At 38.8% G+C, this 25,467-nt stretch overlaps 2 protein-coding genes and 1 non-coding gene across 8 annotated transcripts in view; 2 read left to right on the top strand and 1 right to left on the bottom strand.

The window, feature by feature from the left end:
- LOC141755787 (dihydropyrimidinase-related protein 5-like) overlaps nt 1-10,832 on the top strand; it is a 29,219-nt gene extending 18,387 nt beyond the window's left edge. Inside the window, exons 5-16 of the mRNA XM_074615004.1 lie at nt 2,152-2,310; nt 3,510-3,689; nt 3,934-4,002; nt 4,766-4,810; nt 4,904-4,979; nt 5,061-5,217; nt 5,318-5,459; nt 6,117-6,259; nt 6,378-6,585; nt 7,922-8,099; nt 8,188-8,269; nt 10,514-10,832. Coding sequence (XP_074471105.1) covers nt 2,152-2,310; nt 3,510-3,689; nt 3,934-4,002; nt 4,766-4,810; nt 4,904-4,979; nt 5,061-5,217; nt 5,318-5,459; nt 6,117-6,259; nt 6,378-6,585; nt 7,922-8,099; nt 8,188-8,269; nt 10,514-10,517 — 1,443 coding nt within the window. The 3' untranslated portion in view covers nt 10,518-10,832. The remainder of the gene's footprint in view (nt 1-2,151; nt 2,311-3,509; nt 3,690-3,933; nt 4,003-4,765; nt 4,811-4,903; nt 4,980-5,060; nt 5,218-5,317; nt 5,460-6,116; nt 6,260-6,377; nt 6,586-7,921; nt 8,100-8,187; nt 8,270-10,513) is intronic.
- Nucleotides 10,833-12,932: 2,100 nt separating this feature from the next.
- LOC141755789 (microtubule-associated protein RP/EB family member 3-like) lies at nt 12,933-25,104 on the top strand. 6 transcript variants are annotated; one of them, XM_074615008.1, is made up of 10 exons: nt 12,955-13,028; nt 16,848-16,915; nt 17,645-17,764; nt 18,624-18,745; nt 18,845-18,990; nt 19,632-19,791; nt 19,909-19,950; nt 21,079-21,218; nt 22,348-22,491; nt 23,654-25,104. In XM_074615008.1, coding segments are annotated over exons 3-10 (825 nt in total). In that variant the 5' UTR covers nt 12,955-13,028; nt 16,848-16,915; nt 17,645-17,762; the 3' UTR covers nt 23,723-25,104. The 6 variants fall into 6 exon arrangements, with proteins under 6 accessions (XP_074471112.1, XP_074471110.1, XP_074471109.1 ...); XM_074615007.1 differs by having other exon boundaries at nt 17,615-17,764; XM_074615009.1 differs by lacking the exon at nt 17,645-17,764 and having other exon boundaries at nt 12,937-13,028.
- Nucleotides 17,639-17,721, bottom strand: trnal-cag (transfer RNA leucine (anticodon CAG)). Its single transcript has one exon. It is a non-coding gene; the product is annotated as a tRNA-Leu (tRNA).
- Nucleotides 25,105-25,467: the final 363 nt, after the last annotated feature.

Here is a 25,467-nt window from a genome sequence, read left to right as displayed (position 1 = left end):
GCATTTTAGCCACCTAAAAGAAAGGCTCACCTAAAATGATCAATATCAGTTGAAGTGTACGCTTCTTCTTTTTGGTGTCTAAAATGCGTTTTGCTGCTGGCTTCATCCACAGCAGTACATCGCTTTGCACCTGTGCTGGTACTCCTGTCTGCTTCTCCAAACTGGGGGTGTGCCGACCGTTATGATAATATCTTACAGTAATCTGGCCAGATTTCATATTTTTGGAAATTTTTGCATCTTGACTTGAATTAAAAATACATGATGGTGGTTTCATTCTGCCCAGCAACACTAGTTACAAGCAGTTTCATCAGAACAATACTGACTGACTACGTATTATGAACCACCTGTCAGTGATGATTTGGTGATTCTTTGATCTCTTCTGCAGATTTGTAAAGTAGAGCATCTAAATTTGGATGTTTATTTGGTGACTGTAGTTACAGATGCAGCCTAAAAAGAGGAGACAGGACAGGATGAAATGTCTTTCATCCTGTCCTGTCACAGTTTCTTTATTCCAGCTTGGCAGAGAAAAGTCTGCTACTGGCCTCTGCAACACTCACACTGATGAAAATGCACAATTATAATGTTCAGTATGCTCTACTGTATCTACACGTGGCTTTAGGAAGAAGCAATAGCCACGACTTTTAGCTCTTTTTAGCTCTTCTCTTGCTTTATTTCTCTCTCTTTTCCTGCTCGTCCAAGCCCCTGTTTTGAGAAGTGTTCTGGCAGTAAATCTTAATTAAGGCCGTGCAGACAGATATTATAAATCCCACAATCCCCAGCTGTGTCCATGCCCCCTGATCTCTCTCACACACACACACTGACAGTGATCAATGACACTCTTAATGCACACACATATGCAGAGGCCTTCGATGCTGACGCTGCAGATGATTCGGACTGGTTACTATGGTAATGGGAAACCTGACAGCCCATTGGCTGGTGGAACTGTCGCTCAAAAGCAGATGACCCCGCCCTTGTCTGCGCCACGTCTGGAGCGTGGAGGAGCGACTCCACGCTGACACATAAACCAGGGTTGTGTTCAAATTTAGTAACATTTCAGTCAGGCTATGTCGTAGAAATGACACTGAATTAATGCTTCACTTTTGGTTGTGGACACATGTTTTTCATATGAGCTGAAATGAATTGAAGAAAGTCTGCAGGGACAGAGCACGTTACAAAAGCAATGTTTTACCGCTCACTGTTCATTTCCTATTCCATAAATGATTATTGCCATGACTCCTCAGTGCAATATCCCTGTTAGGCTCCGTTAGAGAGGATATTGAATGGGCGGTTGTGACTTCGTGTGCAATTTTCGATGGAGGAAGAGGAGGAGGAGGAGAGTGGGGACATATGACAGGCATGGCTGAGCAGTATCTGTTGTCATGGCTACGCAAAAGTGCATTTACCATTCAGCCGACTGAGACGAGTCACCGCAGACCACTCCCTCCTCTTCATCAGTCCTCCATCTTTCCTCTCACTCTCCTCTGTCCTCTCCTCTCTAACTTTCTGCCTTTCTTCATCAGTCCTTTCACATCATCTTCTTTTGCTGCTGTCTTGGAGTTGTTGAAGACAGATTCAGAAAAATTAAAGGTTCTCGATACAATATTCGGAGCATTAATGTAGCAGCAAACAACTGTTTGTTATGTAAAAACAAAAATTAAAATGTTCTGGTATTGTGGAAAAACTTTTTGAAAAGGATATTTATGTAAGCAGTTTGGTTTTACTTATGTGACATGCTAAACATTTGGCCCATTCCATATGGGATTATAAGACACTGCTATACATCAATATAACAAGACATATAAACAAAACAAACATTTCAAATCAATTGTAGAGAAGAGCAGAAGAAAGAAAAAAAATGCTACAAGCTTAAACTAGCTGACTTAAATGTTTTGTAAATTTTGAACAGCCAGTCTTTGTGCATCATCTGCGTTTAAAAAAAACAATTTACCCAACTAGTAACAAGTAGACTTAATGATGATGGGAAAACAGTTCATGAGGAAGACCTATTGTTCATTGTCACCAGGACAAACAGTCTATGTGCTTTACAGTGGAATCATTGTTCTCGCCTCTAATCAATCTCTCGTTTCTCTTCCTCTGCCTCCCTCCTTCCTTCCTATTTCCTCACCTCTCCTCACCCCCTCACCTCACCAGGCGGCTCTGATGGGTGGTACCACCATGGTGATGGCTCTGGCCCTGCCTGAACAACACTGCTCCCTGCTGGACGCCTACGAGAATTGCCGAGCTCTGGCCGACGCCAAGGCGTGCTGCGACTACGCTCTGCATGTCGGGGTGACTTGGTGGGGACCGAAGGTAAGACCCAAAGAGGGGTCAACATGTGAGATACAGCATGGAAACACTTTATATTTTATAAACAGATAGTTCCTGTTTTGCTCCTCGAGCTTTTATCCTCGCTGAATGAATAATAAACTGTTTTCATATATGGGTGAAATGTGTAATGACCTAGATTGAACCTCACATGAACTAGGTTAACACACATGCTCAGTGGGCACATTAGGCAGATTCTATGAGTCAACGGGCCTCATTCAGCCTTTGGCTTTAATATCTGTGCTGCATCATCTGCTGACTGTGTGCATGTGCCACATGGTATTATACATAGTAAAAGGTTTAATGCCAGAAAATCTAGCCGTTAATGACATCCTTGTAATACAGTGATGCAGTGTTGTAGTCAAGACCTCCTAAACCAAGACCAAGTCATGACCAAGACCAGCGTATATCGAAAACCAAGACAACACCGAGTCCCACACTGCATGACACACTTGCGATTAAATGTGGATCATGCAAAAACCATAAGCACTCCTCAAATTGATCTGAAAGAGCCACATTCCCATAAAATCACCCACAGAAAACAAATGATTCCTCTTCATTCGCCTCTTTTATAGCCATATAAACTATGTGTGTGTGCATGAATGTACCATGAGAAATGTCTTGATAAAATAATCAAAAGGCATTGCAGAGATGAATTTTATGAGGGAATTTTCTTTTGTTTTCTCTGAGCAATCACAGTAATGATGTTAACAAATAAATCAATGCATGATAAAAAAATAATAATAATTTCCATCTGCAGCTTATTTGGTTAGTAGCATTGATTTTGTGTCATGTGATCATCTGCCGGTATAATGGCCTTTTAAATGAAGGAACTACATATGCAGTACTACTCAAGTATTCTCCTTCATTTGGATTTTGATGACCCCTTTTTACTGCAGTATAGTTGGAGTATTTTATCTGCTTACCGTATAGTTTCTGTTTGCTGCATTTTGAGTGAATTAAACAGATTTCTTTATGTGGTGAATGTCTGTGAATACAGTGTGATCTCATTCTGGCTGCTCTCCAAGCTCATTTCATGCCCCATATAACAAACACACACTAACACAGTTTCTAATTCCCTCCTTTCCCACATTCCCACTGGCTGATGCTCTTCATCATCAGCCTTTGCCAATAATACAAACCAGAACATCCTCTTTGACCCCTGACCTTTGTCCTGTGATCAGGTGCGTAGCGAGATGGAGACCCTGGTGAGGGAGCACGGAGTGAACTCGTTCCAGATGTTCATGGCCTACAAAGATATGATGATGCTGAGGGACTCGGAGCTCTACCAGACGCTGCAGACCTGTAAGGACATCGGGGCCATCGCTCGCGTCCACGCTGAGAACGGAGAGCTGGTGGCAGAGGTGCACATCAAATAACCACATGCATATTCCTCCATGTTTTCCTTTTAATAAAAGATGTTCAGCACTGTGAAAATACTTGTATTTGTCTGTCATGAAAGTTGATTAATTGCTGAATATTTGTATGTCTGACATTAGCTATTTTGTCCACATATGTAGTAACATTTGGACGCTGTACTTATCTGTCTGTGTGTATTTTTTGATATTGAAAAAACAATTACATATGTATGTTTGTGTGTGATGTTAGGGTGCCAAAGAGGCTCTGGATTTGGGCATCAATGGACCGGAGGGTATTGAGATCAGTCGACCAGAGGAGGTAAATTTACATCAGAGGTTATCTCTTATCACTCAGTTATATTTCATTTAGTTAATGCCCTGTTAAAGTTACATGAATATAAAGCAGTTTCTGCTCTTTTTTCATTTCGGTATCCTTAAAATGTTGATAAGAAAACAAACATTTAAGGGTATTAAAGTTATTGTTTTCATCACAATGAAAATTAGAAAGGGAAATCGGAAGCCTGATTTTGACGAAACTTGTCGGGATGATGAGTTGTGATGCTCAATTTAGCATTTAAAAACAGTAACTGGCTGGATGGAGATGCTATAGTTCAGATTTTTTGAAGTGAGTTTGTATGAGGTAATTATCCATAGCCAGTGTATTACCTACAGTAGATGACGGTCGGTACGCAGACAGGAGTACCAGCACGGGAGCAAAGCAATGTACTGCTGTGGACGGGCCCGGCAGCAAAATGTATTTTAGCCACCTAAAAGTTAAATCAATATTATTAAACTATTGATAAGTACCTCACACAACCCCACTTCAAAAAATCCGAACGATCCCTTCAAAGGTAAAAATGCTCATTTTGAAAGGACCCAACCATGTTAAATTAATTTGAAAGGTGATACACAAACATCCAACTTTCCTTACTTACAATGAAATGTCTAATTCCCATAACGATAAATAAGCTGACTATGACCACACACATATTGTAGCTTCTTTGGATAGAAGTTCATGATAAACACCTAAAAATATAAATCCATTGAATACTTATTAAAGCTCTGTGTCTTATTGTCTACAGCTGGAGTCTGAGGCTACTCACAGAGCTGTCACCATCGCCAACAGGGTAAACAGATGCAAACCCAGATTTTAATATCCTGTCTGTGTGCATGTGTCTGTATGTTACTGATAAAATGAATGAATGCTCTTGTGTTTGCAGGCTCACTGCCCGATCTACCTGGTGAATGTGTCCAGTATGTCTGCTGGAGACATGATTGCTGCTGCTAAGATGCAAGGTGAGAAAGATGACAGTTGTGATGATATAAAGTAGATGAAGGTGATAATCTTGTAACAAACATTTTGTTTTGTCTCTGCAGGTAAGGTGGTCCACGCAGAGACCACAGTAGCTCACGCCGTGCTGAACGGGATGCAGTATTACCACCAGGAGTGGGCTCACGCTGCCGCCCACGTCATCGTCCCTCCTCTCCGTCTCGACCCCAACACACCCAGCTACCTCATGGGCCTGCTGGCCAAGTACGTGTTCAAATACAGTACTGACATCACACATTTTTTTATCATGCAGGTCAATGATTAGTGATTATTTAGATTGATAACTTGCATATCCTGTTTCCAGTGACTCTCTGAGTGTGGTGGCATCAGAGCACCGTCCATTTGGCATCAAGCAGAGAGCTTTGGGCAAGGACGACTTCACAAAGATCCCTCATGGAGTGGCTGGAGTCCAGGACAGGATGAGTGTCATTTGGGAGAGGGGAGTGGTAGGTACACACAAACACATACACAAACTTCTTGCAAGCGGTCTCGGACCGGTTGTTTTGGTCCGCACCACTGCCCAAACGAACCACAACAGAGTTCGATTAAAATTGACTAAATGTTGGCTTGTGAAAGCGCCCTTAGTGACAATAACAGGAAGGGACCATGTGCATTGTACCAAAACACAGAAGTGGACTACTATTCAATGCGAGTAGCAGTCAGCGAGTAGTTTTGAAAGGCCAGGCTTTTGTCGTGTGTGCAGCACGCGCCGATCTCATCCTCTGAACTGCACAACTATGGGTGATAAACCCGGAGGCCCGGCGAGAGGTTTGTTCTCGAAAATATAAACAATAATAGGCATAATGCAAAGGTTGACTCGTACAGGCTTTGGATCTTGCGATTGGGTAGTTTATTTCTACACTGTAGCGACAACATAAACAAATGTCACGTAGATGATAAGTCAAGTGTACTCGGGTACGGAACAACATTACTAATGTGAAAGCTGAGCAGCGGGGGAATGGAGAGGGGGGTAATCGTACTCGGGCACGGTATGAATCAATCATACCTAATATGAAAACATCCTTAATAAAATTCACAGATTAATATCAAAATGCCTTAGCTGTGTTTTTCCTTACATGTTTTGAATACATTAATACCTGCAGGTTACAGGGAAAATGGATGAGAATCGTTTTGTGGCAGTGACGAGCTCTAACGCTGCAAAGATCTACAACCTGTACCCACGCAAGGGTCGCATCATCCCCGGGGCCGATGCTGATTTGGTGGTCTGGGACCCGGATGCAACGAGGTACACAGATATATTTATAACATGGAGATGTGGCTCACAAACACAGATGACTCATCATTGTTTCTTGATTTAGAGCCGAACAAACACGCAGGTATTAATGGCTGTTGTGTCCGTGCAGGACTATCTCTGTGAGCACTCAGGTGCAGGGTGGAGACTTCAACCTGTACGAGGGGATGCGCTGCCACGGCGTTCCCCTGGTAACCATCAGCCGAGGACGTCTGGTGTGTGAGAACGGTGTGTTCATGTGTGCCGAGGGATCCGGAAAGTTCTACCCTCAGCGCACCTTCCCTGACTACCTCTACAAGAAGATGGTGCAGAGAGAAAAGGTGTGTTCACTTTCATTCACTCAGATCAATTTATGAAGGCTGAATGAAAATATGGTACTAAAAGTTTCTCATAAAGTCATGTAGGCCTGACACCAGGACTCTGATGCTGTGCTTCGCTGTGTCAGCTGACAGCCAACCTACTGCCAACACAGCCATCATACTGAGTCGAACTGCACTGGTTTGACAGTGTGTATAAAGGATTTAATGCTCCTGCTCTCTCTGCACGCTGACACTGTTTTTCTGCTGCTGCTGTCGGCAAAATCCTCCTCCACCAGCCTCTGCTCTGTTTTAGCTACACTGATGGTTTATACTGCTAACTTTATGGGAATTACTTTTCCATGCTCTCTGAATTTTACACTGTATATGTCACATGTCAAGTTATTTATATATCCCAGAATTATAGATTTGTCTCATCCCATGTTTTTATACTTAGGGCTTGTTATTTATAAACAACATATCACTGTTTATAATACTGAAATTACAATTTTAAAGTACATACTGATGTAGTTTTCTTGTTTTTACTGAACATTTTCCTGAGCTGTGCTCTCTGTTAGATGGCCATGTTTGAAGTAAATCCTGCATATTTCACAACAGCAATGTGACGCATTTGGGATCATACGGTCAGAATATCTGGGTCAGCTTAAACTGCTCGGCTCCAGTGTTCATTTTGGCATGTATTTGAGATTTCTTCTTAGTCTTAAAATGAAAATGTGTATTAATTTTAGTTACATTATAGTCATTTTTATCCTTCGTAGTTTTAGTCCAGTTTTAGTCGCTGAAAAGTCATTTTTATTTAGTCTTAGTCCTGTGTCAAATGTCATTTTTAGTGTTTAATGGCATCGCTGCTGTCTGGTCATTGTCTCGTCTTACTCATGGAAAAAAAAGGTAGTTGATGAACATATTTCGTCATAGTTTTCGTTAGCGAAATTAATACTGGTCTGCTTCTTTTAAAAAATATGAATAATTTTCAGTCAGAAACTGTAAAAGCCAAACTCTATGAGCTTTATTCCTCTTCTTGAGGATGCTCCTTAAGATTAGAACCATAACTGTCAGGTCAAATAAACATGTTGTCATTTCCATTTGCACTTCATGATGAGAGTGTTATTAATAGGACTGTTATTATTATATCTATTACTTAATACCTTCTCTAGCCAAGAACACCACATTGATAAAGTTTGTGTTCACATTCCTTCATGAAGAGATTTCAATTTAAGAACCAATTTTAGTTGAACTTTTTTATCAAAAATGGTTAAAAATCCCAAGCATGTATCTATGTGTGTATGTACTATATTTACTCTCAACGTTTAACCTCTAACCTCCTCCCTCTCTGCTTCAGACTCAGGCTTATAAAGGAGTTGACAGGGATGCCTACTCCGGTGATGTGGCCAAGGTGGCAAACACTATAAAGAAGGAGCTCGGTTTGGGCCCCATAGACGGAGAGGCGACCGACAAAGGCGTTCCTCGCGGGCACCAGGGAGTCCGAGACCTCCATGAGTCCTCCTTTAGCCTGTCAGGTAGGCTGGAATAAAGCCAAAAGCATTGTGCTTGTTTAGTAAAAACGCTCATAACTGTAATATTGGTGATTTTGTATGTTTCTCTCAGGGTCTCAGGTCGATGACCACATCCCGAAGAGGTCCTCCGCCCGGATCCTGGCCCCTCCTGGCGGCCGCTCCAGTGGCATCTGGTAATCTCTGCTGCCGGAGCTTCACCCGTCCGAGTCTCCTTGTTTTGTAAAATTCTGAGCAACCAGGAAAACTGCACTGATTTTCAATCACAGGATTAAAGTAAAAGAGAGGAAAATAAATTGAAGCTGTGATTGGTGAAGACTTAACTGATGATCAGTGATCTGCCAAAGTGACTTTTACGAATCTAATTTGTGTCTTAATTGGAGCGCTGACCTGAATAATTACACGAGAGAGTGAAGGGCTATCTATGAATTTAAAATGTTTCGCCAAATTCAAGCTGATCATACTAACATTGACTAAGTCTGCTCATTACCACCCTGCTCGTATCCCGCGAACAAACGCAAACTAAACTAAACTGTGAAAGATCAAAACCAGTACAGTTTTTGATGGTTTGAACTGAAAGTGATGTCGACTGAATTATTTAAAAAATAGTAGAACTGGATTCAGTGAAATATCTATTATACCCCTGTCACACTCACTCACAAGCATACAGCACACTGTAGACACCATAGCTTTAGACTCATATGTGTGGATTCTGTTTGTGATTAAACACCCGCTGTGCTCGGCTTCCTGCTGCACCGGGGGCTCCTCTAACAGTGTTTTTATTTCCAATGGGTGAACCGTGCTGTGTGGTGATGAAATCCAACTGCTTCAAACACTGTGTGATTTTACAGCTACACTCTCTAAATAGAGTCATCCTTATGTTTTCACTGCCTCTGACTGAAACAACACTCACATATCCCTGAAACATCCTGCCTCACCTGCAATGTGGCACGGTCTAAAGACCGAGTTACACAAGTATACAACCTGCGGGCTGACCTGGGATCACAACTGACCCCAATACTGATCCCACAACAGATAAATGTAGTCTGTCATGGAAACATGGTATCTATAGACCTTGCAAAGTGCTAGAAGACTGAAGAGAAGTCAGTTTCTTAAAGTAAGGGCGAAGAGTATGTGATTTAAAAAGAAGAAACAGTTTTCTGTTACTTTGCTGCTGATAATACAGAACATAAGAATAAGCCTTGACGTAGTTTACATCAATAAAGTTGAATGCAGTGCCTTCTCAGATCACTTTCTGAGTGAAAACAGGAGCTACTGCAAACACCAGGGGCCTCATTTATCAAAATGTGCATAAAACAAGCGTAAATCTGTGCGTAATAAACTGCCTGTAGGCATAAGAAATTAAAATGAGCATGATCAGGCTCATTTACATAAAGAAAAGGTGATGTATCCTTAACAAGAGTGTCTTTCCGCTCATTGTTCTGCTTTTACAGCACACAGCTTTTCTGTTTCTCGCTGCTCCGTTTTCAGCAATAAAGCTCTGATAAACTCATCGTACGCTGCCCTTCCAGCACCAAACGACAGACTGACATAGTTAGCAACTAGCAAGCGAAGAAAAGGGAACATTTAGCAGCTAAAGAGACTGGTGTTTTCCCTCAGGGGCTGGTGGAGACCAAAACAGAGTTAGAAGGAGTAGTGAATATTGGACGTAGATTAATTAAGTCACCATTAATGCAGCTTTAATGAAGCACTATTGACTATTCAAAGGACTATTTGTTGTGGAAAAATGTCGCAATTTAGAAAGTAAATGACAAAAATCAGCGATAGCGAGGTTGCTAAATAAGGTTCAGCAAAACCAGAAGATTTTATTTGGCACTTTCGCAAGTGGCTTGTCCATTTAAGACTTTCATTTAGGAGCTACGACATTGTCACTTGAAAAGATTGGATAATCCTAAATCGTCCTAATAGTAGTATATGTATCTGCCACTAAGGGCTTGTTACACACCCATGAACATTAGTAGTTTTAAATGTTTCATCAGGCACAAAAATAATCTAATATATCTGATTATCTGCGTTGAAAATTAGTGTTTGCACAGTTTACATATAAAATTGTCTGTACGCACAGCTGATAAATGAGGCCCCTAGATTACGCATAGAGGGCCCACAAGTAACCGCAAGAAATCATATTATGTTGTTGAGTTTCAGAAGCATCTCGGGGATCGTATTTTGGAAGTAAACTTCCTGTTTGTGGGAAAATCAAAATGGATTTATTGTTATGAGAGCAGCGAGTCTCCACAGAGCAGGAAGATTGAGCTGCACAGTCTGAAGAAAAAACACTGATCCTCTCACCTCCTGATAATGTCTCATTCCTGCCTATCAGTATTATATTTATACATGACCACGTCTCCTCGTCTGTGATCTATATATTTAGGATGTTTGTTTGTTTTTTGTTTTTTTAGCTGAAAGAATAAATGTGCCAATGTGAATCACCCGTGCGACACCCCCACACCCATGCATGAAGAGCACCACATGGAGACGGAGGAGAGGAAAATCTCTCCACAGGCTCACAACAACTGGTGCTGTTTTTTTACTCTTACCTACAACAACGCTGTTTTATTGTTGGATGGTTTTGTTGTTTTGAAGGCACTGTGACTGGTCGATGGCTGTGTGTGTTTGTAGATTCTTGTCGTGTTGGACAGTGAACCTGTTGAATCTGTACGTGGCTGCTTGTTTCTTACCACACGAATAACGGCAAAGGAATAAAGTGATGAAAAATAACATCTTGATTCGTACGTGTCACCTTTTGTTCCTAAAACGCCTCGAAAGATTTGTGGTCACAGTTGTATTATGTAAAAACAAAAGTACAATTTAGCAATTAATTAACACATGTAACAGAAAAAGAGCACAATGAGACAATATAAAACTCTTTATACTGACTCTTGAGTAAGTAGTAGATTTACTCAAGAATTTTACTTAAGTGTAATTTTGACATAGAAAAAAAATTACAATATGTAGTGAAGTAGAAGTATAAAGTAGCATAGATGTTAATACTCAAGTAAATAAAGTACCTCAAAAATACAGCACTGATTTTAAGTACATGCTGCTGATGATACTTTTGTACTTTTACTTAAGTAACATTTTGAATTCAGGACTTTTACTTCTAATGGAGTATTTTTTATTATTATTATATTATATATATATATATATATATACGTATATAGAGATAGATAGATAGATAGATAGATAGATAGATAGATAGATAGTAACTTTATTGATCCCGAGGGAAATTCAAGTTTCCAGCATCACAGTTCCATAGTGCAAAACATGTTAGTAAAAAGGCAGTAAAAAAGTTAGTAGTACAAAGTACAAAAACATATACCAGATATAAAAATACAAGGAGATGAAGAAAACTGTTAAAAACTGAATATAGTGCAGGGTAACAGCTGTGATACACAACTATTAAAAAAGTGAATATAGTGCAGAAGAGATTGTTGAAAATTAGTATATATATATATATATGTATGTATATATATATATATATATATATATGATATATATGATATATATATCATATATATCATATATATATATATCATATATATATGATATATATACTCATTTTTAACAGTATTAAAAACAGGACTATTAAAAAAGTGAATATAGTGCAGAAGTGACTGTTAAAAATGAATATATATATATTATATATATTATCATCGGTATTTCTACTTTTACTAAAGGATCTGAACACTTTGACCACCACTATGGCTCAGAAGCTCAGGTTAAACACCAAACATGGGCCCGCAGCAGTCGTGCCTTTTTACTCCATCATGGTGTCATGGAGGACACCGGTTTCACTAAAAGTAATGCATAAGTACCTCAAAATTACAGCACTAATTTAAAGTACATGTTGCTGATGATACTTTTGTACTTTTACTGAAGTAACATTTTGAATAATATATTATATATACATTTTGAAATATATATATACATATATATATATGTATATATATATTATTACTTTTTTTTTATTATACTTCCATATTTCTACTTTTACTAAAGGATCTGAATACTTCTTCAACCACCACTATGCCTCAGGTTAATCACCAAACATGGGCCCCGCAGCAGTCGTGCCCTTTTCTCCATCATGGTGTCATGGGGGACACCGGTTTCACTAAAAGTAATGCAAAAGTACCTAAAAATTACAGCACTGATTTAAAGTACATGTTGCTGATGATACTTTTGTACTTTTACTGAAGTAACATTTTGAATTACATATTATATATACATTTTGAAATATATATGATATATATATGAAATATATATATCATATATATATGGTGGTACAAGAAGTATTCAGATCCTTTAGTAAAAGTAGAAATACCAAAGTATAATAATAAAAACAACTTAAAGTATAATAAAAAATAACAACTTAATAATAATAATAATAATAATAATTATAATTATATATATATATATAAACAACTTAATAATAATATAAAAAAATAACTTAATAATAATAAGAATATAAATAATAATAATATAAAAAAAAACTTAATATTAATAATATATATATATATATATATATATAATTATAATTATTATTATTATTATTATTAAGTTGTTATTTTTTATTATACTTTAAGTTGTTTTTTATTATTATACTTTGGTATTTCTACTTTTACTAAAGGATCTGAATACTTCTTGTACCACCACTATGGCTCAGGTTAATCACCAAACATGGGCCCCACAGCAAGTCGTGCCTTTTCTCCATCATGGCCGCTCATGGGGGACACCAGTTTCACTAAAAGTAATGCAAAAATCCTGCAACTGCATTACGCATGCGCACATACTCCCCCAGCGGCTTATCGTGGAGAGCTGAGTCTCGCGTTAACAACAGAGTCCAGGGTTAATATAGCAACAGAAAAGCCTCATCACACTCAACCGGACGGCAGAGAGGGACGTTGTCGCATTTCAGTGAGTAATATTAACTCAACTTAACTTAAAAAATGCTCCTTTACGTGTTGAATCAGCTCATTTGACGGCTTGTTTCATTTACGTGTCACATAGATAGACAGTCTGGTGACGTCGCTGACGGTTATATTCTCTTTGTAGTAATGTGTTAATGTTAAAGGCCTTCAGACGGGGTAACCAGGCTGGAGAGAGGAAAGTCTCGTCGCAGTTACACTTTGGTTCATGTTGAGTTCGTTAACATCGAAACATCGACATTAAATGAGGTATAAAGTCTTTAAATTCAACTACAACCAGCCTAACTGATGCTAGCAGTGTTAGCTCGGAGCTAGCAACAGTAGCTGTAACAGTAACTGCTCTAACCGACTGTAACGGTGGTAACGGTGGTAACGGTGGTAACGGCTGTAACGGCTGTTAACGTCAACTGTCAAAACACTCACGTTGACTCGTGAAACCGACTAGTACCAGGCTGTGAAGTTATGTACACTAACTCAGGAGGTTTATTATGTTGTGACGTACTTTTATAACCTTATTATATCTGCGGAATATAATAATAAAACATCATAAAGTAGCTGTCAACCTGAGGCTTTTACTGGTTGTTGCCTGGTTGTACAATTATTAAATTTTTTTTGACATATTGTGCAATAATAGGGGCAATCAATTAACATAATGAATTAACTTCATACACTTACCTGTACTTGAAATGTTTTATATATAGGAGCAACTTGAGATATGAGCAATTTATAATCTATATCTAAATCTTGCTTATACTTTTTGGCATTGTTTATATTTTGTTCTGCAACTGCTGCACAACAATTTCCCTCTGGATAAATCCTATCCTCATAGAAAGATATACAGACAGATAGATAAATAGATAGATAGATAGATAGATGTACTATATTGATCCCAAATTGGGAAATGATTGTGCAGGTTGCAGCAGGTTATATAGGCAATGTACAGGCAACTGTAAATATACATATCAACACTAGAGATAATATCTATAGTATACACAATATAAAGAATATATTAGACTATGCTATAAATATACCAGACTACTACAACTAGCTTAAAAAATATATAAAATAAGAACATAGAATCAGAACTATATACATTAGCAAAGTGTGCAAGTTACCATTATTGTTTTAAAAATGAGGTAGTAAACCAGTGTGATTGTTACAAGACTAAAACAATAAATGAGGACAAACAATGTGCCCAATTAATGTGGAAAACGTCTATGTATCCTTAACAAGCTCGACAAAAAACTGCTTTTTTTCTGGAAGAGCACATATGATGTTTTATCAACTCTTTTTTAAAATAATTCTTTAAATTCATTTTTTATTATGTCCCTGACTTACATTATAATTCTGGAGCTTCTGATGTATATATGTGTAGAAGTGTGTCTGTTCGCCTGTTCTGCTCATTTAACAGCTTTATACTCTGTTAATACTGTAGTATGGCAGCAGTACACTGCTGAGAAGTATGCTAATGTTTTGCTGTTGCCGGTGTTGCACCACATTCTGTGACTCATCAGATTCTGTGGCCCCAATTAAACTTTGTTATCATCCTTTATCACATACTACATCTTTTGATAGCAACTGTTATCAAAACGGTGACTCGACTCTAGCTATAGTATTTAGATCACAAATATGTATTTTGACCCAATTTACAGTTGCAGCTCCGGATTATTTTCATCATTGATTAATCTGGCTGTTATTTACTTGATTTTTGATCGTTTTGTCAGTAAAATGTAACGATATTCAGTTTAATCTCACAGAAACCATTCACATTTGAGAAACTGAAACTGTATATTCTTTTGTCATTTTCACTTAAAAATGACGTCAGCAGTAAATTGATTCGATTACCAAAATAGTTGCTAAGACATTATCTGACAATTGGCTAAAATATTAATTGTTTCAGCTCTTGTTGCAATAATAATTAAACTACAAACAACATAAACAGGCAAATACACCTGTTGCATACTATAAAAGAGAATAAACAATGTCCGGTTAAGATGCAAAAGCAGGTATGAGTTTCCAAAACTATCTAAAACAAAGTAATAACCATAATTTTTTATATTATTATTATTTTAATAATTTTAGACTAAGACTTTTGTTGTACATATCCCGTAAAATGAACTTCACCAAAATAATCAGCACTGACAGTTTCAATGTAGATGTAGCGTCAAATAATAGCCCCTTAAAATAAATTTGAATTTAATACACTTTATTTTTTAATTTTTTTCAATCTTAATTCGGCAGTGGGAACGTGAGGAAAGAGAAAGCTTTTAGGAATTACATGTTGTTATTATTACTACAGACCTGTACTATAGTAAAGGGTCAGATGCAAAAACAAGTGCTGTGATGTGTTGAAGATCTGGGGAATGTTCTGGAAACAGTATCTGTAAGTTGTGAATGTCCAGGTTTAGGGTTACACTCTTACATTCAGGTCTAATCATCCATCTTATTATAAATCACTGACTCACTAAGCAGGTGTTGTTTGTCTATGTAAGCCACTGTTCTTAAAACGATGGCTGCAACTAATGATTGTTTTCATTATCAATATTAATTGTTTGGTCTTTAACAAACAAAGAAAATTCCCTTCAGAGAGTCCTCAGTGATGTGTTCAACGTCTTGTTTTGTCCGAGCAACATTTCAAAACCCAAATAAATTCATTTTATTTGTAATTTAAGACAAACTAGGGCAGGAAATCTTCACATTATCGAAGCTGGAACAGCATATTTTTGTCGTTTTTGTTTTTTGAAAAAAAAAAAAAACTTATCAAAATTGAATTTTCAAAAAAAAAATTCCTGTCAACAATTGTTTCACCCCATACCGTTATCTATTTTATGAAAATGTAAGTCAACAGCTAATATCTATTGGTTGTAGTAAAGAGGTCTTAGTGATCAGATAGTTTTTTGTATAAATGTGTGTGCAGTTTGCTTCATATGTGGACGAGACAGTCGGGGAGCTAAATAAACTCTTATATTAAATAAACACACCTTTAGTGATAAGTTTGTAATTTCAAACCTACAAACAGGGAATGAAATTAGCACCTACCACCTGCCAAATACAGGGTAAATGTTGGCTGTGGCAGGTAAACATTTCAGGTCACCTGCCACCATGGCAGATATGTTTTCTTTATATTAAGAAATATAATTTTTTAAAAAGCAATTCCTAAATTTAAAATAGTCGGGGATTAAAGTTACATGATATAGTCCATATTTCTAGTTTCTGGTACCACTGCCACAGTGGAAGGTGAGGAAAAATCTTAATTTCAGACCATGCCTGTGAATTAGTCAAAGCAGATTTGTGGGCTAAAAGGACACTGTGGCATAACTGGCAGCTACAACCAAATCAGAAGCATTTGCCTGGTGGACAATTTGAATGCTGTCAGTTCACAGGAAATGCTTTGTTATTGTTGGATTCGTCCTTATCTCGAGCTGCCAGTGTGATGAATCGTAGCCGTACTGGTTTTTATGCCTCTTGCTGGCCTCTGTGCACCATGATGGTGTACAGCATGTTCGACCTGGGCTAAAAGGATTAACTGAAGCAGAGATTAGTGACCAAGTGAGTGAACTAGTGACTGGCTTCTAGTTTTTTCTCTGGTGTTTCTCTTTGTAAACATGTGGGGGAGCTCTTGTGCATGACACTAAACCACTCTGACCATTCAGGTGTAGAGGAAGTTATGTTTAAAGGGGATATATAAAGACAAGATTCAATTTTTTAGAATTGCCAGTAAAATAACTTGATAAATTGATTATCTTCAAGGTGCAATATGAACGGTAGCATCACTAATATCTCACATGATGCTGGTTTCTGTCTGCAGGTCTTTCTGTAAGGTGGTCCACCACAACCTCATTTGAACAGTTCACACCAAACACACACTCGGCGCAGGTGAGTAAAGTGTGTGTGTGTCTTTGTTTTTTTTGTTTTTTTTGCCTGGCCATGAAGCACATAATTTCACATGCTTATTAACAGGGTTATTATAGTAAACTAAAACTGAAACTAAAATGAAAATAAGCAGTGAAAAAGGTTTTTAGTAAACTGAAACTAAATAAAAACTAAATCCTGTATTTTGTATGTACTGTATATGTAGCTGAGACGTTATCTCTGGCCCTAAAAAAACTAAAACTACTGTAAAACTAAATATATAAAAACTAAAACTAAACCTTTCTGGAAAAACTGTCTGAAAGTAAACTAAACTAGCAAGCGCAAACTAAAATAAAATAAAAACGAAATGAAAAATATGCATTTATCTTCGTATTAATTCCATTATTAATTTTTCTTTTTTATTTATTCATGTATTATTTTTTGATGTATTTATTTGTGCATTAATTTTTTTATTTTACTTTTATTTTTTATTTATTTTATATTTATTTTTAAATTTATATATTTACTTATGTATTCATGCATTTATTCTGCAGGATTTACCATTTGCATTTCACCCCTTATTTATTTCCCCAAATATTATTTCTGTATTCTTTTCTTAATACATTTCTGAATATCAATTAATGTCACATTGTATCAATTAATTAATGGTTACATTTAATTTTAATATTGCTTTTTGTTATATTTAATTACATATTTATTTAGTTATCGAAATCTAAGCAAAGTTGTTGTCAGAAGTGGGATTCGAACCCACGCCTCCAGAGGAGACTGCGACCTGAACGCAGCGCCTTAGACCGCTCGGCCATCCTGACATCTGAGCTGCTTCTATTTACAACATCAACAGATCCAAAATATGTAAGGCTACTACTTGAAGATGGAGACATATAGGCAGCACAAATATGCCAACAATTATAACAACAAATGTAACAGAATGATCAAATAACAAATTTGAAAGAATCAACAAACATTCAAAACATTTTGTTTTCACCATTATGGCTGTTTATGTATAGTTAAAGGGAAAATTCACCACCTTTTATGAGGATGTCCAGTGTTGATAGTAAATGTAGTTGATTACCGCAGTATATTGCTCCATGCATGCTATATTGACAGAGAAAGCTGAGTTCTCCTGCTCGTGGGGCCGTGCCGGCAGTGCCTACATGTACCAGGATGCATTACACGCGAGCCTCTGACACCCAGGGTCCCCGTCGGCCAAATCCTCTTGCACGGCTAATGCAGCCTCGGCCTCTCTCCGCTGCATTTCTTCTGGCTCAAATAAATACGGCTGAATATCCGAGTCAGCCAAAACACTGTAAAATGTGTCCTCGTCCATAACATCCTCTACAGTCATATTTTCACTGTTGGAAACATTGCTAGTTTGCAATACAAGTGAAGAGAAGGAAGTTCTGTTTCTGAGCTAGAGCATGTGACAAATGACAGCGCTGGATGCAGTAAGGTCAACAGATTTTGCAGCTGCAAACTTGGCTTTCTCTGTCAATATAGCATGCACTGAGAAATGTATTGCTTCAATTGACTACATTTACCATCAACACTGATTGGACATCCACATAAAAGTTGATGAATTTTCACTTTAAGTTTAGTTTACAAATATAGTTGCATACATTAATCAAGCCGTAGACTATAAGTATTTATCAGTCTTCAGAAATCAGTCATTCAACTGTTTCATGTGATATCTGTGTGTCTTATTGTGAATCAGGAGGATGGCGGTGAATGTCTATTCCACCTCTACCATAGAGAACCTGAGTCGTCATGACATGTTGGCATGGGTCAACGACTCTCTGCAGCTCACACACACAAAGATCGAGCAGCTCTGTACAGGTAAATACACACTTATTTAACAAAATGTTGAGCTTGTAATTCATTTCAAAGTGTATATTAAGCTTTAAAAGTAAATCTGTGTTTTTCCTCCTACTGTAGGTGGTGCTTACTGTCAGCTCATGGACATGCTGTTTCCAGGGTGCATATTAATGAAGAAAGTGAAGTTCAACGCTAAACTGGAGCATGAATATATCCACAACTTCAAGGTTTTACAGGCTTCATTCAAGAGAATGAATGTGGACACGGTGAGAGCACACACACACACACACACACACACACACACACACACACACACACACACACACACACACACACACAAAAACACAGTCTTAAATATGCACACATTCAGACTAGATTTGATTCAACAAATCGTCCCCCTGAGTTAACAGAGTTGTTGAAATATGTAAGTTGACATAAGATACATCTCTGTTCAAAGATACCTCTAACCGCATATACTGCATACTGCATTCTATTGTTTTTAGTTTCTTTTCATATAGTTGAAATGATATTTTCTTATTTTAATTATTTCTTAGATATTTCTGCCTTTATTTTGACAGAAATAAGGGTAGTTAGACATGCAACAATGGTCACTTAAACAGAGGTTGTTGTGATTACATGGTCGGCATCTTACATGGGGCCACCAGCCAGGAGGGACAATTGAGTGAGATTCAATTGTTCTTTGTTTGGGAGGGGAGAGAGAGACACACCTGGCTTTTCCAGTTTCTTATAGTCACCCTTTGATCACAAACTGTCCCCATTGCAGTGTCTTTTTCTGCCATGCCACAGATTAGCATTTCTTTTAGATCCATAACCAGGGGTCGTCTCCTCTTCTGTTTAAAAACATTACATATATCAACACCTCCTTTCTCTCCTCTCTCTCTATCAGATCATCCCTGTGGAGCGGCTGGTGAAGGGGAAGTTTCAGGACAACTTTGAGTTCCTTCAGTGGTTTAAGAAATTTTTCGATGCCAACTATGACGGGAAAGAATACGACCCTCTAATGTCGCGGCAGGGCCAGGAGGGAACGCCGCCTCCACCCAACCCAGGTACAAACAATACACACTTCACTTGTTGCTATCAGTGATCATCTGTGTGTGTGAACTCAAAGGCTTCATTTCATCGCTCTCACCTCTTCATGCAAACACATCCTCACTCTAACCCAGGTGAACCCATTCTCCACAAACCTAAAAGACCCTCTAACTCAGGTAACATCTCATCATAACATCATGTGTGTGTGTGTGCTTGTCAATGCTTGCAGAGTGTCTTACCTTCATTGAAACTGTGAGTTACTTGGTTTATGGATTTGTCTATTTTGTCTGGTTGTAGACAGTATTAGCAGCTACACAATTTTGAACAAGCATAATATGTAAGGGATAATGTACAGCGAGCGGGGATTCTTTCACAACAATGACCGGCTCGCTGTACATTATCCCGCTTATTACACGGCTACTTACTTTAGAAATCAATATTTTGACACAAAAACGGTCCGCCAGAGTCCAACATAAACAGACAACGGTCTGTTATACATAGCAATGGTCTGTTATACAGAAATTACAGACCGCAGAACGCTGTGATTGACCAATACGAATTGAGTATTCAACACAGCCGTGTAATAAATATTTTTTATAGTTTTACACAATTTTCACAAGACTTCTGGACATTGACTCTCCAAAAGCAGCCTTTTACACTTCACAAGATATCCTGCTTTTACTCACAAGTTGTTGATCAGCTGATCAATATTTGGAATTGCTGCATGTAAATAAGTGGCAAAAATCCACTTTGTGTTTGGTCTGAACACACCTTTACAGTTTTTAAGGCCTTGAGGCTGAGGAAACTTTTGCAAAGTGAGGATAATTTGGCTTGTCCTCATCTCTTGAAGGGGCTTGCTGACGGCTTGGACTTGGCTGTTAGGTTTTAAGGTTAAAAGTCGGTTTAGGTTAGGGTAAGAGTTAAGGTTATTTTACTTCTCCACAGGCAGCGAATGCAGCTGATCAGCAGCACAACAACAATAGCTGTAAGTCCTTCTTCAGTGTCTTCACTGCGTCTGTTCAGCCTCAGTACTTCTATGCAGTGTTTGACAGAACTTACAGCCCAATATGTAATCATGTATTTACACACATGAAAGTAAGAGAGACCTAAAGCATAAAAAGATGCTTTGGGTCACATTTACACACATAAAACGCAAGTAAAGCATGATGAGCTATTACAAACCCAGTAAAGACCGCTGCATCTGAGTCTCACACAGGCAACTGACAGCCGACTGAAAACAACACAGCCTTCATCCATCCAGACAAGTGTCGATATGTAAACATGTGTCTGTTTCTGTCTTCCAGGCTCCACGAGAACGTCTCCCACAGTACCAAAGATTGTCCCCCCCCCTCCTCAGAGGCAGATCAACATACCAGCAGCCCGCAGGACCGCTGCCATGACCCGCAATGGAGGAGACGCTGAGATCATAGAGCTCAACCAGCAGGTACCGACTGCTGTGATCTGTTCAGCCATTTCTAAAACAGAAACACCCTGTAGTTTCCTATCATGGCACCCAGACCAAGATATCAGGGCAGGTTTCACATTAACGTTGGTATTTTTCAACCTGGAAATTCTCCAGTATTGAGGGAGAGCGCCGTAGACGGCAGCTTCTCACGGGCTGCAATATGGTGCTATTGGGGCAAGGTGGCACCGTCATTTACGTCCACTAAAAGTGCTTGTTTTTGACATGACAGCCTCTGATTGTGGTTATAAGTGTCTGACATTATGGAAAGAGTCTCGCTCAAGGAGAAGTCTGAAATCTGACGAGGTGATGTGTTGCTGGAAGACAACGGTGGAGTAGTGGAATACATCCATGGTGGAAACGCGAGTGGCAGCCGGTCAGAGTTTGTTGTGTTGGAGTACAGAAAGCGTAGCTTAGTGTTATCTAAAATAATTTCAATGTCATGGCTGAATATTTAGATGATTTCCACAATGTGGACGAGCCAGAGTATACGGATATTCAGATTTCACAGCCATACTTCTCCTTGAGCGGGACTTGGATACAATAACAAACAGACCGGATCAAGCGAAAGGTAAGAAAACACATTTAATTTCTCTGTAGGGTCCTTTCCATAATGTTGTCAGACACTTATGATAACAATCTGAGCCTGTCAATGGCAAAAACAAGCACTTTTAGTGGACGTAACGTTACATTGACGTTACCCTTTAAATTGCATGATTGATGATGGTACACTTCAATGTTCATGAAGTTTCTACCGATACCAAATGGGTCCCAGTCGGCCAACACTGCCCCCTTTAATGAAATAACAACACAGGGTCACTTTGCCCACCCCATTTTGTCTGGACTGACTCAATGTTTTAAAGTCTGTTAGTAGAATAAATTAATTTGCTTATCAACAAAGAAGATAAGCGCTTTTAAAGCTTTATTTGATGCAGTATTCCAACATTTGCTCTTCCAAAGATTCTTTTTACCTTATGTTGTTTGTCCTAAAAAACTTTTCAGTGCTGTTTTGATGAGTGCCCATATTTCATAGTATTAACCCTTCTGCTGTTTTTGTTATATATTTATCTCATACCCACAAGCTGTTTGACCTGCCTCTCTCTGCTCGTAGCTGCTGGATATGAAGCTGACTATAGACGGACTGGAGAAGGAGAGGGACTTCTACTTTGGAAAGCTCAGAGACATTGAGCTACTCTGCCAGGACAACGACAACCCAGTCCTCTGCAAAATCATGGATGTACTGTACGCTACAGAGGTAAATACAGTCAAATCACTCACATGGAGCACATGCGTCAGGACAGAAGATTTTACACTTTTACAGTGTTTACTTAGACCCCCTTTACACCTGGCATTGAAATGTTTTTGGTTGATTGGATTCCAATCGGATAGTGCTTGACCACATGGAAGTACAGGTGGAAATGCACCCAAAACGCATTACGGACAAATTGTGTTTCGATTAGCCAAACCGCTTCCAGAGGTGGTCAGGGACGCATTGTGATCGCATTGAGCACAAGTGTAAATGCAATTGTGTTTTCAATCCACATACAACTATGTGGGCGGAAATACGTACTGCTGGGGCTGTCCCGAGTACCATTTTTTAGGCTCCGGAGCTTCGGTAGTAATCAACAATGAATATTCTAAACTTCGGCCGCGCAACCTGCAGTCAATTCAGTGTGTGTGTCAATTGTGTCAATTTGATGGACCAGTCAGTAGCAGACACACCCCAGACTGAACCCTCAACTTGAGCCAGTCATAGAGAGAGGCACCTAAATTAGTCACAAAGATTCTATCAAGAGACTCTGACAAAACACAGCCACACAAAACACAAACTCAGTATAGACTGCCGTTTTGAAGCCTTGAGTTTGGCATTTTGGCTGCCGTCATCTTGTTTTTTTGCAACCAGAAGTGACACGAGAGGGCGGGGGCTAAGTACAACCGAACGCTTGATAAGACATTTTTAGGTGACAAAGAATGGTACAATTAACTTTCATGAACTGAAAACACACTGAAAGGGTTAAAGTTGTAAGACACGGACAACTCCCAGACCGGATAACGCCGTGGTAGCGACCTGTCAATCACAAGGTAGCCACGCCTTAATGCAGCTCCTGCTTTATGGTCTATTTGACTCTAAATGGGACCATAATTTACTAAATGAATATCATGCTGTATTGAAGAAGACTTGAAACTAGCCATTGAGACCATAAACTCATGTTTACAATGTTTACTGAGGTAATAAATCAGGTGAGAAGTACGGGTCATTTTCTCATAGACTTCTATGCAATCAGACTTCTTTTTGCAACCAGAGGAGTCGCCCCCTGCTGGCTGTTAGAAAGAAGTTTAAGGCACCTCAGCATTGGCTTCACTTCTCAGACCCGGATGATGCGCTGACGTACACTGACCTCAGTCTTCTTTTGCAGGATGGATTTGCACCACCAGAAGACGGAGAAATTGACGAAGGAGCACAAGGAGAGCAGGAGGAGTTCTGAACTGTTCTTCCTCTCTTCATCATGCTCTCCCCCACCTCTCACCCTTTAACCTACCTGATCATTATTGTCATAACCCCCTCTTTTTTCCCCTTTTATTTTATTTTTTTATAAAATTTATCCCCTTACCTGTCTTCGGCTGTCCATATCATGATGATTTTGTTGCACAGCTTCGCTTCCCAAAACTCTTACTAGCAAAAGACACTAAACCCCGACCTGTGTGGACCCGGGCCCAGCAGCCTGGCTTGGCTTACTCGACTTTATTCTAACCTGTTACCAGACGGGACAGCTGCACTGCAGGGCTGGTTCAGCCTGCTAGAAAGGTTAATAGCAATGAGATTACAGGGACCCAGCACTGACAGCCTGGAGCCAACAGTGCTATCAATCACTTTCTCTCACCATGTACTTTGATTGGTGACCACACAGACGCACACATGCATCAGGGTCTTCTTCCGAATTTATACATGAAACCACAATGTTTTCACCATAATGTGACCAGCTTAAAGGATATTTTGTCTGTACATTTCACAAGGTGAGATTATAAATGGTGTTAAGCCCCATTAAGAGAGAGGCTTGCACATATATTTTGAACATATTGAATATGACACATGTGAACGTACATTTATTCCCTGAACATATCACAGACTTCTGCTCACATGCATAAAGAAGTCATCATTCCCGAGGTGAAATCAGTCTGCTTTTAATCATCAAGATGTGTCCCACCAGAGAGAGTTCAATCATCACAGCTTGTTTACGAGAGAGCATGATGTATTTATGTTATATTTATTTATCTTTTTTTTTTTAATCTGCCACGGTTTCTGACAAAAAAAAGGTGGTTTTGTATTCGGGGGAAGTCGAAGGTCTTGCACTAAATGTAGCGAAACAAACCAACTGAAATGATCCAAAATGCCAACATGCGGTGATGATACAGGAAGATGCAATTTTATATTTTGTAGATTAAAGTTTTTTATTTGCATTGAATTCATCAATGGCCAAGATAGAGGCGTCAGAGTAAGAGTTATTTATCAGACAAATGTCATGCTTTGAATTCTATGAATGAACAGTGTAAAAGTAAGACTACAGACAGACACTAAATACTAATGTTTGACTGTGTTAATGGAGTTAAACACTTTAGCTGCTATCATTATTATTCTGTTGCCGTATTTAATTTGAGTTTTTTTGCAAAGCGTTAAAAACGCAACAGTGGCTGCCGAGGAGCTGTCGGTGATTGACAGCCGGGCTGAGTGTGATTGACAGTAGTTGAACCAGCAAACATCAAACCCTCTTTCACTGTTTGTTGCCGTGGCAGCCGTGTGATTAACTTGCATCATTCGCAGTTACAGTTGGAATGAAATAAAGCTCTGATGTTCAAGAAAAGTAACAAACCTTATCGTTGTGTGTGCTTTCTGCCATGTTGCTGCTGTATTTATCAGGAGCGGTATTATCTAATTCTAATTCCCCAGGTCAAATCACACACTTTAAAGTATAACCACAGGGATGTTAAGTGTTGCCATCATGTTGCAGAGAAATTATTTGCACATGAAAACATATTTCGGGACCAACAGCGAGGTATATTGACAAGGAAACAAAAGTATTAAAGATTAACATATTGACCCAGTAGGACGTCCTCTGTGTTCATGTTGAATGAAGGAGGTCTTGAGAGAGATCCAGGAGGTTTGTGCCAAACACTAAGTGACTCATTTGAGCGACACTAAGTGCCTCTTTTCAGAGACGCTGCAGCCAAAACA

The sequence above is a fragment of the Sebastes fasciatus genome, chromosome 18, assembly GCF_043250625.1.
Source record: "Sebastes fasciatus isolate fSebFas1 chromosome 18, fSebFas1.pri, whole genome shotgun sequence".
Taxonomy (NCBI): Eukaryota; Metazoa; Chordata; class Actinopteri; order Perciformes; family Sebastidae; genus Sebastes; species Sebastes fasciatus.
The sequence above is the reverse complement of the archived record's forward strand: the minus strand, read 5'-3'. Positions and strand labels throughout refer to the sequence as shown.